Source organism: Dendrobates tinctorius, unplaced genomic scaffold (genome assembly GCF_039654945.1).
Source record: "Dendrobates tinctorius isolate UK_male_01 unplaced genomic scaffold, ASM3965494v1 ptg000180l, whole genome shotgun sequence".
NCBI lineage: Eukaryota > Metazoa > Chordata > Amphibia > Anura > Dendrobatidae > Dendrobates > Dendrobates tinctorius.
The window spans coordinates 882,577-901,157 of NW_027361847.1; the positions used below are offsets into that span (position 1 = coordinate 882,577).

The following is an 18,581-nucleotide window of genomic DNA, read 5'->3' on the forward strand; positions in this document are numbered from 1 at the left end:
ATCATTTCATCTTCAATTTGCTTAACTGTTCACAATAACAGTAATTTTGACCAGGGGTGCCCAAACTTTTACATGACACTGTAGATTGTGTCATGTGATAAGATGATGGGAGTAGTAGTAGGTGACCACAGAACAGACATGACAGTCTCCCCTCCTCACCCTGCTGATCGGCCCATATTGCGATCGCCTCTTGTGCTCCATGTATAACCTCAACCTTAATATCAATCAGATCTTCACCCTAAAAAGAAAAATGTAAGATGAGCTCAGGTCCCATCACTTCATGGTCAGATGTTGTGGGGTCTTCAGTGTCATCTACCTGATGATCCTCCGGGATGTTGTGATTCTCCTCTGGACAGTCCTGGGGATATAGAGGACGGGGACATCTCTCTGGTGGATTTCTCCTCCTGGATCCATCTGTGGAGACACACAGACTGAATACATGATCTGCCGTGTATCTGTCTATATATGAGACACGTCTCTCAGAACCGGTAATTCTAGGTTTATGTATCAGGGACTAAATTACATTGTTGTGGTCCTCACCACCGGTACCGAGGTCCCAGCACATTGTGGCCCCAAGTATGAAGTGATAATCAGTGAGGCCAAAGCCTAATGCTCTCTGCTCTGCACTCGGAGGATGAGGACCCTGAGGAGAGGGACAGAGAAGACCCTCGTCAGTCAGATGGAGGAGACGCACTAAGAAAAACAACTTCTGCAAGTTTCCGCTCCACCAGGGATGGAACCACAGAGGAGCTGGAGAAAGCTCCACATTTCTATCCAGCGGTTTCTTCTCTCCTAATTCACGTAATGGAGATTGGGGGGAAGGACGGTTACCATTTACCAGGGATTGGTTTTTGAGTAACAGGGGGGTGTGTGGTTGCCCCAAGGTGTCAGGGATTTATTATATGTCACTACTTTATTATTGGTCGTGGGTCATATAACCACCAACAACTTTTGTTTCCAACTTCAGTTCTGGTTTTGGCACTTCCAGCTCTCTGGCGCCCCCCTTGCCCTTAGGTCAGTCGGGGAACTGCATCCAGGATAAGTAGCCGTCAGAAAGGCTGCCTTGCCGTGTAGTGGTTATTGGGCACACTGCAGTGAGGGCGGTATGTATATCCCCAGGCTTAGGCAGGAAATACATACATAAACCTCCGTTTCGTCAGTGCCAAGGTCTCTCAAATACCCCACAACACTTTGCTGCCACCAGCTCCTTGTTTGGCATTTAAAATCAATATCGGGTCAGGAGTCAACCCACACGGTATCATAATTAGCGCGGAGGTCATAGCGGTAGGTTTAGAGAGCAAGGAAAAACAAAATCAGTAAATTTATAGATTTACTCCAGAAAATATAGGCAGTGTTTACAAAAGTATAAAAATATGTTACAAAAGAGACAAAATACAGTATATACAGACAATTACAAAGTAAAATGGATGTGGAACTGGGGGAGGGGAGTTCCCAAGGACAAAGATTCAGTCCACAGCACGGATGGTAGATCGCCGTCTCCCTAGGTCTGAATAACAGCCTGATGGAGCCTTCTAGCCTTATGTCTTTTCTTTGCTGACCTCACTGGTGGGGCGGAGCTAGGGAGTGTACGCCCCTTTTTAAAGTTACTAAAGACTTATAAGTGCCATAACTCTGGCTGCGAGGCTCACAAAGTGACGACAGGGGTATCCTATTTCTTATTACGACATTACCTTTCTTTTGATATTAAACATCGTATATTTATGTGTTATTGGGAAGCATATACCCTTTACTCGGCTTCTGGTGGGCGCAGAAGTCGCCAAACGTTGCTGTGTGTAGCTTCCATTATGAAGATTCTGGAAATATATTTGTCCTGCCACTATGACTATTCTGTGTTATTACATTTGAGTTGGAATAGACAAAGGAACTTCAAATCAAACCGGATTTACCTAGTCAAAAGCCACATTCTCGAGGGAAGGGGGAAAGGGTGGGGTAGAAATATACAAAGGCAGGGGAACTGCAGCTATGTGAGGGGGATGAGGGTGAGCTGTGCCAGCACTGCACAAACGCAATGGCGGAGGGGCAGCACGAGCTCTGGAAGTGGACATAGAAGTCTGGGACTTACACATATTTCCTGACAGAGAGCTGATGAGGTCACCATGAGGACACGGCCTCGCGCCTGGACAGGATCCTCTGGGATCACTAAGAGGAGAGAACCTGCCGTCCTCCTATTAAAAGACGAGTTACTGCGTTTTTATTCTTCTTTAAATAGATAAATCTCAACATTCGCCTCGATATAAACACTAAAATAGGCAGAAAGTGCGCGGAAAGTTCTGAGTTTGACTTTGAAGGAGGAAAAACGCTTGGGAGGACGGTGTTGTGGGAGCCCCCGGTACACAGCGGTTAGTGCCTATCAATGTGTAATATAAGAGGACAGGCACCGGGGTCATGGGCGCTGACTGAGGGACACGGGAAGCCAAGGAGAGATTGTCTGCTCAGATTACACAGAAAAGCCCCATAATACATATTATACTGAACAAACAACCCATTACTGGAGACTTACACTGATTATTACCATCATTGTGCGGCCCGATGTCCCAGCAGGGCCAACACCGGCGTCACCATCCCACTTACATTGTTCTGCTCAGACCTCATGAAGAGGAAGAGCGGACCCCCTGATATTTTGTGGTCGTTGAACCCTTGAGGCTAGAACACACCATCCCGATCATTGTGATGTCTCTTTAACCCCTTCCTGATATCTGGTGCTCGTACATGGAGGATGCCAGGTGCGCGTCTGTGAAGTGAGTTCAGATTGCTGACATTTAACCACTTCACTTCTGCCGACAGCCTGACAATGCCATTTAAAGGGAACCTGTCATATAATAATGCTAATAGCCTGCAGACATGGGGTTAATCTACAAGCTAATAGCATTTTTTTTTCTTTTATTTGTTTTTTAAAGAAGAAAAAAAAAAGTAATGTACAACATACAGATTCGCTTGTGGCTATAAACATTGTACAGAGCATACCCATTACCATCTGTCTGTTAAATACTAAACAAAAGAAAAAAAGGAGAAAATGGAATACTCTTATTAATATACTGATAAGGTGTGCATAATCCCCCAGGCATATACAGAGAGCAACAGGCTATACATTATAAGCATGTACATCAGTCCTATCTCACCAGCCTTCACCGTATCACTCAAATAATATAGATTATAGATTCCTAAACTAACCTACGACTACATCAACTATCTACTAATTCGCAGCCTACGATCTTGCACTATATTATCTCACATGCAATGTCTCCATCCTACAAAGTGAGATGAGAAGAATTCCACCTCCCCCAGATCTTTTCAAATATCCCCGGGCATCCCCTGTTCTAATATAGTGTGCGCTTGTATGGAACAATCGTGTTTACCAAGTCAATCCAGGTTTTAAGAGAAGGACATGAATTACCCATCCACCGTAACGCCAACACTTTCCGTGCCATAAACAGCGTCTCACGCAGAAAAACCCCAACATGGTGACCCCAATCCTCCTCCTCCCATACCCCAAACAAGCAGACCAGTGGTTCAAGAGGGACAGGAGCTTGCACCAGTGATGACAAGAACAACGTCACCTCTTTCCAGTACTGTAGGGTAGTGGGACATTGCCATATCATGTGGACAAAGTCTGCATCTGGTGAGTGACATCGCAGACATTCCGACGACTGGAATCGGCCCATCCTAAAAAGTCGTATAGGAGTTAAATAGGATTGGTTTATTATATACAGCTGTATCATTCTATTATTAACAGATGGTGATGCTCCGATCGGAGACTCCAGGATCTCTTCCCACTCCTCCCCCTGCGTCTCAGGGATGAGTCTTACCCACTTCCCTTTAACTGAGCTTATGGCAGATTCTGCTCCCACCGACAGCATTTACGTATATAAAGAGGAGATGAGGCCCTGGGGACCCTGTGAGTTAAGGATTCCTATCAGAGGTAGGGACGAAATGGCACAACCCACGCCTGTACTCCTTATGTGCGACTGGAGAGCTGATCTTAGCTGTAAATAGCGAAAAAAATTGAGATCTCGGAACCTCATATTTCGCCTGTATCTGCTCGAAAGACATAATCATACAGGTCTCCTATCAAGGAGACATTATGTTGGATCCAAAAATCAGCAGATGGGTGACTTAGTAATACCGGAAAATAGACATTCTTCCATAAGGGCATTTCAGCTATGATATCTTGGAACCCAATCACTTTCTTGATTTGCCTCCATGCTAATCGCGCCAGACTGAGCAAGGGCAGTAAACGAAGGACACCAGGCCTCTCCAACTCCAGGAAACCCAGTGGGCAATCAGTTCCTGCAGCGTGAAGCAAGTGACTTTCAGAATTAGGGAGATAGTTACCCGGCATCCATTTACTTAAGGCTCTAGCCTGTCCAGCCAAATATAGGAAGAAATCTGGCAGCGCCGGCCCACCTCCCTTTTTAGGCCTCTGTAGAGTGGACAATTTAAGTTTAGGTCTGGTTTTCCCCCATATAAAAGATGTAATCTGGGAATTAAGATTCACAAAAAAGGATTTGGGTACCATTACAGCACTGTGCTGAAGGAAGTAGCTAAGTTAGGGAAGTAATAGCATTTTCAGATTAATGCGTCCGGCCACAGACAGCGGAAGCTTGCTCCAGGATGCAAATTTAACTCTAACCAGTTCCAGCAGTGGGCAGAAATTAAGTTGTATGTCGAGCGTGCTATTACAGGATATATGGACACCCAGGTATTTAAAGCTAGATACAATAGACAACGAGGAGAGAGCTTCAAGTCGGGGCATGGGACAGGGGTAACAGGGCAGACTTCTCCCAATTTATATATAAACCCGAATATTTACTGAATCCGTCTATGGTGGCAATCACTTGAGGCAAAGTTTCCTCCGCCTCGTCCATAAATATCACCATATCATCTGCATATAGACCTATGGTATCTTCCCGATCCGCTAAATCTATACCCCTAATGCCAGGGGAAGACCTTATACGTATTGCCAATGCCTCAATCGCAAGGACGAAGAGGGCCGGGGAAAGGGGTAATGAAAAGGGCTCAGATATGGAATTATTCACAATAATACGGGCCTTAGGCTTCATATACAGTAGCTTAACCCATTTTATAAACTTATCACCAAAGCCATACCTCTGTAGGCATGCGGAGAGGAAGGGCCACTCAAGAGAGTCAAAAGCCTTGGCACCATCTAATGATGCCAGCGCCCACTTGTTGTCTGGCATTAGGGACCTATATTGGACTACTGACTGGACTCATCTGATGTTAATTGAAGTGCTCTTACCAGGCATAACGCCTGTCTGGTCAGGATGTATAAGGTTCAGTATAATCGAATTTAATCTGGTGGCGAGAATCTTAGTAAAAATTTTATAGTCCACATTTACTAACGATATGGGATGATAGGATCCACATTCTAAAGGGTCCTTCCCCTCCTTCCCAAGTACTATGATGTCGTAAAAGGATTCAGGCATAGATTCCCCCTCCCATATTCCCCGAAATACCTTTATCAGAAGTGGCGTTAATATATCTCGGTATTTCCTATACAATTCAATAGGGAACTTGTCTGGTCCAGGGGCCTTCCCAGGGGCCATGTCCACTATAACATTTTCTCTCTCTTCCACAGTGAATACAGCATCCATAAAGGCTCGCTGATCAGGATCTAAAGGCCCTTTTACATTTAGTGATGCACCAGCGATCCGACCCGGTCAGGATCGCTGGTGCATCGCTAAATGATCGCTAGTGAGCTGTCACACAGGCAGATCTCACAGCGATGCAGCAGCGAACGATACTTACCTTTCACACACAGCGATCCTGACTTCCTCCCGCCCGCCTCCACGCATCGCTCGTCGGCGCCAGCAGGAAGCTGACGACGAGAAATGGAGCCGGACCTTCTCGCGAGATCAGTGACAGACAGCGGGGGAGCCGGTCGGAGGTAAGAATCACACATAGCGATATCGCTATAACGTCACAAAATCGTTGACGTGCTAGCGATATCGTTATGTGTAAAACCCCCTTTAGGTAGGGAATGTTACTTCCGACAAGTAATCCAAACACCCCAAATCATCAGAGCCACTTTTAGACTCATATAATGACTTATAGCAATCGTAAAAGCAGCCGAGAACCTCCTCAGTTGAAGACACCAACGAATCATCCGACTTACGGATCTGTAATACTGTATTAGAGGTATTATGCTGGCGCACCAGATAGGCCAAGAATTTACTTGCTTGGTTTCCCAGCTCAAAATAAGACTGGCGGGCAAAGAATAATTTGCGCTTAGACTTAGTGTCCATATTTGCTGGGCAGCCAGCCACTCAATCCTATTACCGTTAGTTTGATTAGATATGTATCCAGCCTCTGAATCCTTCAAACGCCGTTCTACCACATCATCTTCCCTTGAGGTTACCCCCTTAATGTAAGAAATTGTGGAGGACAAGCAGCCCCTCAGATATGCCTTTAGGGTATCCCAAAATAAATTAATATCCTGAGGTTCCTGGTGGGACGAAATGAAGCAATGCAATTGATCGATTGTTCTATCGGGGGTTACGATCAGTTTCACCCAGAAAGGGTTCAACTTCCGAACCATCCTGCTATTTAATTGCCCGTACTTAAGTTTGAGAATGACCGGGCTGTGATCTGAGATCCCTCTGCTGCCGTGCTCTATGTTATCTACCCACATCGCCAGACCACTGGATCCGAATATGTAATCTATGCGTGATAGGGAACGCTTAGTGGATGAGTGGCAGGTATACTCCCTCAACTCAGGGAGCCGCACTCTCCAATATCCAACCACCCGCCACCCTCCATAAATAGCGACAGCTGGGTTGTTGTCGGCGAAGGAACCCCTCCAGATACTCCATCATCCAATCTCAATTTATCAGAATGGTTATTCATGACCATATTGAAGTCCCCCATAAAGATAACATCCGTATAATTTAGGGCAAAGGTCATCGCCTTCTGAAAAATGGACATATTAGCAGGGGGTGGATTATGGACACACATAATCACATGTTCCCTGGTATTTATTGATGCATATACGAAGACAAAACGACCCTCAGGATCCCTCCGGGTCTCCCTTGCTTCCCATCTAACATCTCTATACACAAACAGTGAGACCCCCCCTCGAGTAAAGTTCATAGCATTTTGAACCTGCCTGGTGTCAGCACTGAGAGCCCCGCTGCCGGGAGGAAATTAACCTTATTCCAACTGGCAGTGCTCAGCTTTCAGTCAGAAAGTTTCAGCCGGCTACAGTCACCGCTCAGTGTATAGAGAGCGGCAGCTATTATGGCGCCCCCGGCACTGACTGTCAGCCGGCTCAGCACTGAAGATACGCATTAAAACTGGCTGTCAGTCAGTGCCGAGGAGCAGATTCAGCCGCTGCTCATTGTATACTGAGGAGTTACTGAAGCCGCACCGATATGACAGGAAGCCGATCGCTGCCGGGGGAATAAAGTTAATTTCCTCCTGGCAGAGGGGCTCTCAGTGCAGGAGCCGGGCAAGTTCAAGCCATTATTAACCTGCAGGTTAACCCCATGTCTGAAGGTTAATATTATTTTACATGACAGGTTCCCTTTATGTGGTTGGGTGCCCTAGTCCCCTGAGCGGTGATCTGACCTTCTCCTCCACTACGGAGAGTTCTGTGCTTCTACGCCTGCAGAGCGAGTGGTGAATAGACGCAGTGCCGGAGAACAGCTGAAAAGCCTCCATGTCAGACTGACGGGTGATCGGCTCCACCACGTTCCATCTTTATGTCAGGACAGCGACTCGTGTCCCGAGGTCTGAGGGACGGTCCGGGGCCGATATTTATCCAGGACTTTGTGCACAGAACGGAGAAAGTGATTTGTCACAAAGAAGAAGAGAGAATGAAGGAGGAGTCCAAGGAAGGTGACACAAGTGTCAGCCAAGAGGGAGGAGCCGGACGCCGACCACGACTGATGACGACATTGACCCTGCACCGATTCTGAAAGACGGACGAGTGAAAGCGGATTGGGGGGAAAATCAGTAAATTAACCCCGACTCTGCTGAGTAACAATCCACAACAGACTTAGAGACAGAAAGAACTCACAGGAGAGAATGGACAGAAGGACGAGACATCTGCAGACAAAATGTGACCGATGCTCTAAGGAAGGAGAAAGATTCTGAAAGAAGCCGCCAAGAACGAAGACTCAAGACTGATGAAGACGAGACGACAGCGGAGAAACCGCGACTCACAGATCAGAAGAAAATAATCAGGGAAATGAAAGCTGTTGTCAGACGGAGAAAATGTAGAGAAAACCAGAGCAAGTCTGGAGAAAACTCATCTATTATAGGAGGACGCCGGAGAGACGTCATCACATCCACCGGAGCCAACAAGGAGCCTCGCTGCTCACCTCGTGGTGTAAGAGGCCGGAGCTCCTCCATCATCACGGCCTGGTACCGATCCTGGTGTCCTTCTAGATACTCCCACTCCTCCACGGAGAGATAGACAGCGACGTCCTGACACCTTATAGGAACCTGACAACAACGACACCGTCATCAACCAGAATCCTCCAGTGCTGTATAATGTCCCAGCAGTCACCTCTCCGCTCATCACTCAGAATCCTCCAGTGCCGTCCTGTATAATGTCCCAGCAGTCACCTCTCCGCTCATCACCCAGAATCCTCCAGTGCCGTCCTGTATAATGTCCCAGCAGTCACCTCTCCGCTCATCACCCAGAATCCTCCAGTGCCGTCCTGTATAATGTCCCAGCAGTCACCTCTCCGCTCATCACCCAGAATCCTCCAGTGCCGTCCTGTATAATGTCCCAGCAGTCACCTCTCCGCTCATCACTCAGAATCCTCCAGTGCCGTCCTGTATAATGTCCCAGCAGTCACCTCTCCGCTCATCACCCAGAATCCTCCAGTGCCGTCATGTATAATGTCCCAGCAGTCACCTCTCCGCTCATCACCCAGAATCCTCCAGTGTCGTCCTGTATAATGTCCCAGCAGTCACCTCTCCGCTCATCACCCAGAATCCTCCAGTGCCGTCATGTATAATGTCCCAGCAGTCACCTCTCCGCTCATCACCCAGAATCCTCCAGTACCGTCCTGTATAATGTCCCAGCAGTCACCTCTCCACTCATCACCCAGAATCCTCCAGTGCCGTCCTGTATAATGTCCCAGCAGTCACCTCTCCGCTCATCACCCAGAATCCTCCAGTGCCGTCATGTATAATGTCCCAGCAGTCACCTCTCCGCTCATCACCCAGAATCCTCCAGTGTCGTCCTGTATAATGTCCCAGCAGTCACCTCTCCGCTCATCACCCAGAATCCTCCAGTGCCGTCATGTATAATGTCCCAGCAGTCACCTCTCCGCTCATCACCCAGAATCCTCCAGTACCGTCCTGTATAATGTCCCAGCAGTCACCTCTCTGCTCATCACCCAGAATCCCCCAGTGCCATCCTATATAATGTCCCAACAGTCACCTCTCCGCTCATCACCCAGAATCCTCCAGTGCCGTCGTGTATAATGTCCCAGCAGTCACCTCTCCGCTCATCACCCAGAATCCCACCAGTGCACTCCTGTATAATGTCCCAGCAGTCACCTCTCCGCTCATCAGCCAGAATCCTCCAGTGCCGTCCTGTATAATGTCCCAACAGTCACCTCTCCTCTCATCACCCAGAATCCTCCAGTGCTGTATAATGTCCCAGCAGTCACCTCTCCGCTCATCACCTAGAATCCTCCAGTGCTATACTGTATAATGTCCCAGCAGTCACCTCTCCACTCATCACCCAGAATCCTCCAGTGCCGTCCTGTATAATGTCCCAGCAGTCACCTCTCCGCTCATCACCCAGAATCCTCCAGTGCTGTATAATGTCCCAGCAGTCACCTCTCCGCTCATCACCTAGAATCCTCCAGTGCTATACTGTATAATGTCCCAGCAGTCACCTCTCCACTCATCACCCAGAATCCTCCAGTGCCGTCCTGTATAATGTCCCAGCAGTCACCTCTCCGCTCATCACCCAGAATCCTCCAGTGCCGTCATGTATAATGTCCCAGCAGTCACCTCTCCGCTCATCACCCAGAATCCTCCAGTGTCGTCCTGTATAATGTCCCAGCAGTCACCTCTCCGCTCATCACCCAGAATCCTCCAGTGCCGTCATGTATAATGTCCCAGCAGTCACCTCTCCGCTCATCACCCAGAATCCTCCAGTACCATCCTGTATAATGTCCCAGCAGTCACCTCTCTGCTCATCACCCAGAATCCCCCAGTGCCGTCCTGTATAATGTCCCAGCAGTCTCCTCTCCGCTCATCACCCAGAATCCTCCAGTGCCGTCGTGTATAATGTCCCAGCAGTCACCTCTCCGCTCATCACCCAGAATCCTCCAGTGCCGTCGTGTATAATGTCCCAGCAGTCACCTCTCCGCTCATCACCCAGAATCCCACCAGTGCACTCCTGTATAATGTCCCAGCAGTCACCTCTCCGCTCATCACCCAGAATCCTCCAGTGCCGTCCTGTATAATGTCCCAACAGTCACCTATCCCCTCATCACCCAGAATCCTCCAGTGCCGTCCTGTATAATGTCCCAGCAGTATCCTCTCCGCTCATCACCCAGAATCCTCCAGTGCCGTCCTGTATAATGTCCCAGCAGTCTCCTCTCCGCTCATCACCCAGAATCCTCCAGTGCCATCCTGTATAATGTCCCAGCAGTCACCTCTCCGCTCATCACCCAGAATCCTCCAGTGCCGTCCTGTATAATGTCCCAGCAGTCACCTCTCCGCTCATCACCCAGAATCCTCCAGTCCTGTATAATGTCCCAGCAGTCACCTCTCCGCTCATCACCCAGAATCCTCCAGTGCCGTCCTGTATAATGTCCCAGCAGTCACCTCTCCGCTCAACACCCAGAATCCTCCAGTGCCGTCCTGTATAATGTCCCAGCAGTCACCTCTCCGCTCATCACCCAGAATCCTCCAGTGCTGTATAATGTCCCAGCAGTCACCTCTCCGCTCATCACCCAGAATCCTCCAGAGCCGTCCAGTATAATGTCCCAGCAGTCACCTCTCCACTCATCACCCAGAATCCTCCAGTGCCGTCCTGTATAATATCCCAGTAGTCACCTCTCCGCTCATCACCCAGAATCCTCCAGTGCCGTCCTGTATAATGTCCCAGCAGTCACCTCTCCTCTCATCACTCAGAATCCTCCAGAGCCGTCCAGTATAATGTCCCAGCAGTCACCTCTCCGCTCAACACCCAGAATTCTCCAGTGCTGTCCTGTATAATGTCCCAGCAGTCACCTCTCCTCTCATCACCCAGAATTCTCCAGTGACGTCCTGTATAATCTCCCAGCAGTCACCTCTCCACTCATCACTCAGAATCCTCCAGTGCCATCCTGTATAATGTCCCAGCAGTCACCTCTCCGCTCATCACCCAGAATCCTCCAGTGCCGTCCTGTATAATGTCCCAGCAGTCACCTCTCCTCTCATCACTCAGAATCCTCCAGTGCCGTCCAGTGTAATGTCCCAGCAGTCACCTCTCCGCTCATCACTCAGAATCCTCCATTGCCGTCCTGTATAATGTCCCAGCAGTCACCTCTCCGCTCATCACCCAGAATCCTCCAGTGCCGTCCAGTGTAATGTCCCAGCAGTCACCTCTCCGCTCATCACCCAGAATCCTCCAGTGCCATCCTGTATAATGTCCCAGCAGTCACCTCTTCGCTCATCACCCAGAATCCTCTGACGTCCTGTATAATGTCCCAGCAGTCACCTCTCCCCTCATCACCCAGAATCCTCCAGTGCCGTCCTGTATAATGTCCCAGCAGTCACCTCTCCACTCATCACCCAGAATCCTCCAGTGCCGTCCTGTATAATGTCCCAGCATTCACCTCTCCACTCATCACCCAGAATCCTCCAGTGCTGTCCTGTATAATGTCCAAGCAGTCACCTCTCCGCTCATCACCCAGAATCCTCCAGTGCCATCCTGTATAATGTCCCAGCAGTCACCTCTCCACTCCTCACCCAGAATCCTCCAGTGCCGTTCTGTATGATGTCCCAGCAGTCACCTCTCCGCTCATCACCCAGAATCCTCCAGTGCCATCCTGTATAATGTCCCAGCAGTCACCTCTCCACTCATCACCCAGAATCCTCCAGTGCCGTCCTGTATAATGTCCCAGCAGTCACCTCTCCACTCATCACCCAGAATCCTCCAGTGCTGTATAATGTCCCAGCAGTCACCTCTCCGCTCATCACCCAGAATCCTCCAGAGCCGTCCAGTATAATGTCCCAGCAGTCACCTCTCCACTCATCACCCAGAATCCTCCAGTGCCGTCCTGTATAATATCCCAGTAGTCACCTCTCCGCTCATCACCCAGAATCCTCCAGTGCCGTCCTGTATAATGTCCCAGCAGTCACCTCTCCTCTCATCACTCAGAATCCTCCAGAGCCGTCCAGTATAATGTCCCAGCAGTCACCTCTCCGCTCAACACCCAGAATTCTCCAGTGCTGTCCTGTATAATGTCCCAGCAGTCACCTCTCCTCTCATCACCTAGAATTCTCCAGTGACGTCCTGTATAATCTCCCAGCAGTCACCTCTCCACTCATCACTCAGAATCCTCCAGTGCCATCCTGTATAATGTCCCAGCAGTCACCTCTCCGCTCATCACCCAGAATCCTCCAGTGCCGTCCTGTATAATGTCCCAGCAGTCACCTCTCCTCTCATCACTCAGAATCCTCCAGTGCCGTCCAGTGTAATGTCCCAGCAGTCACCTCTCCGCTCATCACTCAGAATCCTCCATTGCCGTCCTGTATAATGTCCCAGCAGTCACCTCTCCGCTCATCACCCAGAATCCTCCAGTGCCGTCCAGTGTAATGTCCCAGCAGTCACCTCTCCGCTCATCACCCAGAATCCTCCAGTGCCATCCTGTATAATGTCCCAGCAGTCACCTCTTCGCTCATCACCCAGAATCCTCTGACGTCCTGTATAATGTCCCAGCAGTCACCTCTCCCCTCATCACCCAGAATCCTCCAGTGCCGTCCTGTATAATGTCCCAGCAGTCACCTCTCCACTCATCACCCAGAATCCTCCAGTGCCGTCCTGTATAATGTCCCAGCATTCACCTCTCCACTCATCACCCAGAATCCTCCAGTGCTGTCCTGTATAATGTCCAAGCAGTCACCTCTCCGCTCATCACCCAGAATCCTCCAGTGCCGTCCTGTATAATGTCCCAGCAGTCACCTCTCCGCTCATCACCCAGAATCCTCCAGTGCCGTCCTGTATAATGTCCCAGCAGTCACCTCTCCACTCATCACCCAGAATCCTCCAGTGCCGTTCTGTATGATGTCCCAGCAGTCACCTCTCCGCTCATCACCCAGAATCCTCCAGTGCCATCCTGTATAACGTCCCAGCAGTCACCTCTCCGCTCATCACTCAGAATCCTCCAGTGCCGTCCTGTATAATGTCCCAGCAGTCACCTCTCCGCTCATCACTCAGAATCCTCCAGTGCCGTCCTGTATAATGTCCCAGCAGTCACCTCTCCGCTCATCACCCAGCATCCTCCAGTGCCGTCCTGTATAATGTCCCAGCAGCCACCTCTCCGCTCATCACTCAGAATCCTCCAGTGCCGTCCTGTATAATGTCCCAGCAGTCACCTCTCCGCTCATCACTCAGAATCCTCCAGTGCCGTCCTGTATAATGTCCCAGCAGTCACCTCTCCGCTCATCACTCAGAATCCTCCAGTACCTTCCTGTATAATGTCCCAGCAGTCACCTCTCCGCTCATCACTCAGAATCCTCCAGTACCTTCCTGTATAATGTCCCAGCAGTCACCTCTCCGCTCATCACTCAGAATCCTCCAGTGCCGTCCTGTATAATGTCCCAGCAGTCACCTCTCCGCTCATCACTCAGAATCCTCCAGTACCTTCCTGTATAATGTCCCAGCAGTCACCTCTCCGCTCATCACTCAGAATCCTCCAGTACCTTCCTGTATAATGTCCCAGCAGTCACCTCTCTGCTCATCACTCAGAATCCTCCAGTGCCGTCCTGTATAATGTCCCAGCAGTCACCTCTCCGCTCATCACTCAGAATCCTCCATTACCTTCCTGTATAATGTCCCAGCAGTCACCTCTCCGCTCATCACTCAGAATCCTCCAGTGCCATCCTGTATAATGTCCCAGCAGTCACCTCTCCGCTCATCACTCAGAATCCTCCAGTGCCGTCCTGTATAATGTCCCAGCAGCCACCTCTCCGCTCATCACTCAGAATCCTCCAGTACCTTCCTGTATAATGTCCCAGCAGTCACCTCTCCGCTCATCACTCAGAATCCTCCAGTACCTTCCTGTATAATGTCCCAGCAGTCACCTCTCCGCTCATCACTCAGAATCCTCCAGTGCCGTCCTGTATAATGTCCCAGCAGTCACCTCTCCGCTCATCACTCAGAATCCTCCATTACCTTCCTGTATAATGTCCCAGCAGTCACCTCTCCGCTCATCACTCAGAATCCTCCAGTACCTTCCTGTATAATGTCCCAGCAGTCACCTCTCTGCTCATCACTCAGAATCCTCTAGTACCTTCCTGTATAATGTCCCAGCAGTCACCTCTCCGCTCATCACTCAGAATCCTCCATTACCTTCCTGTATAATGTCCCAGCAGTCACCTCTCCGCTCATCACCCAGAATCCTCCAGTGCTGTATAATGTCCCAGCAGTCACCTCTCCGCTCATCACTCAGAATCCTCCAGTGCCGTCCTGTATAATGTCCCAGCAGTCACCTCTCCTCTCATCACTCAGAATCCTCCAGTGCCGTCCTGTATAATGTCCCAGCAGTCACCTCTCTGCTCATCACTCAGAATCCTCTAGTACCTTCCTGTATAATGTCCCAGCAGTCACCTCTCCGCTCATCACTCAGAATCCTCCATTACCTTCCTGTATAATGTCCCAGCAGTCACCTCTCCGCTCATCACCCAGAATCCTCCAGTGCTGTATAATGTCCCAGCAGTCACCTCTCCGCTCATCACTCAGAATCCTCCAGTGCCGTCCTGTATAATGTCCCAGCAGTCACCTCTCCGCTCATCACTCAGAATCCTCCAGTACCTTCCTGTATAATGTCCCAGCAGTCACCTCTCTGCTCATCACTCAGAATCCTCCAGTGCCGTCCTGTATAATGTCCCAGCAGTCACCTCTCCGCTCATCACTCAGAATCCTCCATTACCTTCCTGTATAATGTCCCAGCAGTCACCTCTCCGCTCATCACTCAGAATCCTCCAGTGCCATCCTGTATAATGTCCCAGCAGTCACCTCTCCGCTCATCACTCAGAATCCTCCAGTGCCGTCCTGTATAATGTCCCAGCAGCCACCTCTCCGCTCATCACTCAGAATCCTCCAGTACCTTCCTGTATAATGTCCCAGCAGTCACCTCTCCGCTCATCACTCAGAATCCTCCAGTACCTTCCTGTATAATGTCCCAGCAGTCACCTCTCCGCTCATCACTCAGAATCCTCCAGTGTCGTCCTGTATAATGTCCCAGCAGTCACCTCTCCGCTCATCACTCAGAATCCTCCATTACCTTCCTGTATAATGTCCCAGCAGTCACCTCTCCGCTCATCACTCAGAATCCTCCAGTACCTTCCTGTATAATGTCCCAGCAGTCACCTCTCTGCTCATCACTCAGAATCCTCTAGTACCTTCCTGTATAATGTCCCAGCAGTCACCTCTCCGCTCATCACTCAGAATCCTCCATTACCTTCCTGTATAATGTCCCAGCAGTCACCTCTCCGCTCATCACCCAGAATCCTCCAGTGCTGTATAATGTCCCAGCAGTCACCTCTCCGCTCATCACTCAGAATCCTCCAGTGCCGTCCTGTATAATGTCCCAGCAGTCACCTCTCCGCTCATCACTCAGAATCCTCCAGTGCTGTCCTGTATAATGTCCCAGCAGTCACCTCTCCGCTCATCACTCAGAATCCTCCAGTGCCGTCCTGTATAATGTCCCAGCAGTCACCTCTCCGCTCATCACCCAGAATCCTCCAGTGCCGTCCTGTATAATGTCCCAGCAGTCACCTCTCCGCTCATCACCCAGAATTCTCCAGTGCCGTCCTGTATAATGTCCCAGCAGTCACCTCTCCACTCATCACTCAGAAACCTCCAGTGCCGTCCTGTATAATGTCCCAGCAGCCACCTCTCCGCTCATCACTCAGAATCCTCCAGTGCCGTCCTGTATAATGTCCCAGCAGCCACCTCTCCGCTCATCACTCAGAATCCTCCAGTGCCGTCCTGTATAATGTCCCAGCAGTCACCTCTCCTCTCATCACCCAGAATCCTCCAGTGCCGTCCTGTATAATGTCCCAGCAGTCACCTCTCCGCTCATCACTCAGAATCCTCCAGTGCCGTCCTGTATAATGTCCCAGCAGTCACCTCTCCTCTCATCACCCAGAATCCTCCAGTGCCATCCTGTATAATGTCCCAGCAGTCACCTCTCTGCTCATCACCCAGAGTCCTCCAGTGCCGTCCTGTATAATGTCCCAGCAGCCACCTCTCCGCTCATCACTCAGAATCCTCCAGTGCCATCCTGTATAATGTCCCAGCAGTCACCTCTCCTCTCATCACCCAGAATCCTCCAGTGCCGTCCTGTATAATGTCCCAGCAGTCACCTCTCCGCTCATCACTCAGAATCCTCCAGTGCCGTCCTGTATAATGTCCCAGCAGTCACCTCTCCTCTCATCACCCAGAATCCTCCAGTGCCGTCCTGTATAATGTCCCAGCAGTCACCTCTCCTCTCATCATCCAGAATCCTCCAGTGCCGTCCTGTATAATGTCCCAGCAGTCACCTCTCCTCTCATCACCCAGAATCCTCCAGTGCCGTCCTGTATAATGTCCCAGCAGTCACCTCTCCGCTCATCACCCAGAATCCTCCAGTGCCCTCCTGTATAATGTCTCAGCAGTCACCTCTCCGCTCATCACCCAGAATCCTCCAGTGTCCTCCTGTATAATGTCCCAGCAGTCACCTCTCCGCTCATCACCCAGAATCCTCCAGTGCCCTCCTGTATAATGTCTCAGCAGTCACCTCTCCTCTCATCACCCAGAATCCTCCAGTGCCGTCCTGTATAATGTCCCAGCAGTCACCTCTCCGCTCATCACCCAGAATCCTCCAGTGCCCTCCTGTATAATGTCCCAGCAGTCACCTCTCCGCTCATCACCCAGAATCCTCCAGTGCCGTCCTGTATAATGTCCCAGCAGTCACCTCTCCGCTCATCACCCAGAATCCTCCAGTGCCCTCCTGTATAATGTCTCAGCAGTCACCTCTCCTCTCATCACCCAGAGTCCTCCACTGCCGTCCTGTATAATGTCCCAGCAGTCACCTCTCCACTCTTCACCCAGAATCCTCCAGTGCCGTCCTGTATAATGTCCCAGCAGTCACCTCTCCACTCATCACTCAGAATCCTCCAGCGCCGTCCTGTATAATGTCCCAGCAGTCACCTCTCCGCTCATCACTCAGAATCCTCCAGCGCCGTCCTGTATAATGTCCCAGTAGTCACCTCTCCTCTCATCACTCAGAATCCTCCAGCGCCGTCCTGTATAATGTCCCAGCAGTCACCTCTCCTCTCATCACCCAGAATCCTCCAGCGCCGTCCTGTATAATGTCCCAGCAGTCTCCTCTCCACTCATCACTCAGAATCCTCCAGTGCCGTCCTGTATAATGTCCCAGCAGTCTCCTCTCCACTCATCACTCAGAATCCTCCAGTGCCGTCCTGTATAATGTCCCAGCAGTCACCTCTCCTCTCATCACCCAGAATCCTCCAGCGCCGTCCTGTATAATGTCCCAGCAGTCACCTCTCCGCTCATCACCCAGAATCCTCCAGTGCCGTCCTGTATAATGTCCCAGTAGTCACCTCTCCGCTCATCACCCAGAATCCTCCAGTGCCGTCCTGTATAATGTCCCAGCAGTCACCTCTCCACTCATCACCCAGAATCCTCCAGTGCCGTCCTGTATAATGTCTCAGCAGTCACCTCTCCCCTCATCACCCAGAATCCTCCAGCGCCGTCCTGTATAATGTCCCAGCAGTCTCCTCTCCGCTCATCACCCAGAATCCTCCAGTGCCCTCCTGTATAATGTCCCAGCAGTCACCTCTCCGCTCATCACCCAGAATACTCCAGTGCCATCCTGTATAATGTCCCAGCAGTCACCTCTCCGCTCATCACCCAGAATCCTCTAGCGCCGTCCTGTATAATGTCCCAGCAGTCACCTCTCCGCTCATCACCCAGAATCCTCCAGTGCCGTCCTGTATAATGTCTCAGCAGTCACCTCTCCCCTCATCACCCAGAATCCTCCATCGCCGTCCTGTATAATGTCCCAGCAGTCTCCTCTCCGCTCATCACCCAGAATCCTCCAGTGCCCTCCTGTATAATGTCCCAGCAGTCACCTCTCCGCTCATCACCCAGAATCCTCCAGTGCCATCCTGTATAATGTCCCAGCAGTCACCTCTCCGCTCATCACCCAGAATCCTCTAGCGCCGTCCTGTATAATGTCCCAGCAGTCACCTCTCCGCTCATCACCCAGAATCCTCTAGCGCCGTCCTGTATAATGTCCCAGCAGTCTCCTCTCCTCTCATCACCCAGAATCCTCCAGTGCCGTCCTGTATAATGT

The 18,581-nt window shown here is 50.4% G+C and overlaps 1 protein-coding gene across 1 annotated transcript in view; it reads right to left on the reverse strand.

Moving 5' to 3' along the window:
- Positions 1-18,581, reverse strand: part of LOC141054890 (uncharacterized) — a 126,697-nt gene that overhangs the window by 26,835 nt on the left and 81,281 nt on the right. The window contains exons 4-6 of the mRNA XM_073551784.1: positions 8,361-8,484; positions 317-414; positions 160-238 (exon numbers count right to left, since the gene is read on the reverse strand). Coding sequence (XP_073407885.1) covers positions 160-238; positions 317-414; positions 8,361-8,484 — 301 coding nt within the window. The remainder of the gene's footprint in view (positions 1-159; positions 239-316; positions 415-8,360; positions 8,485-18,581) is intronic.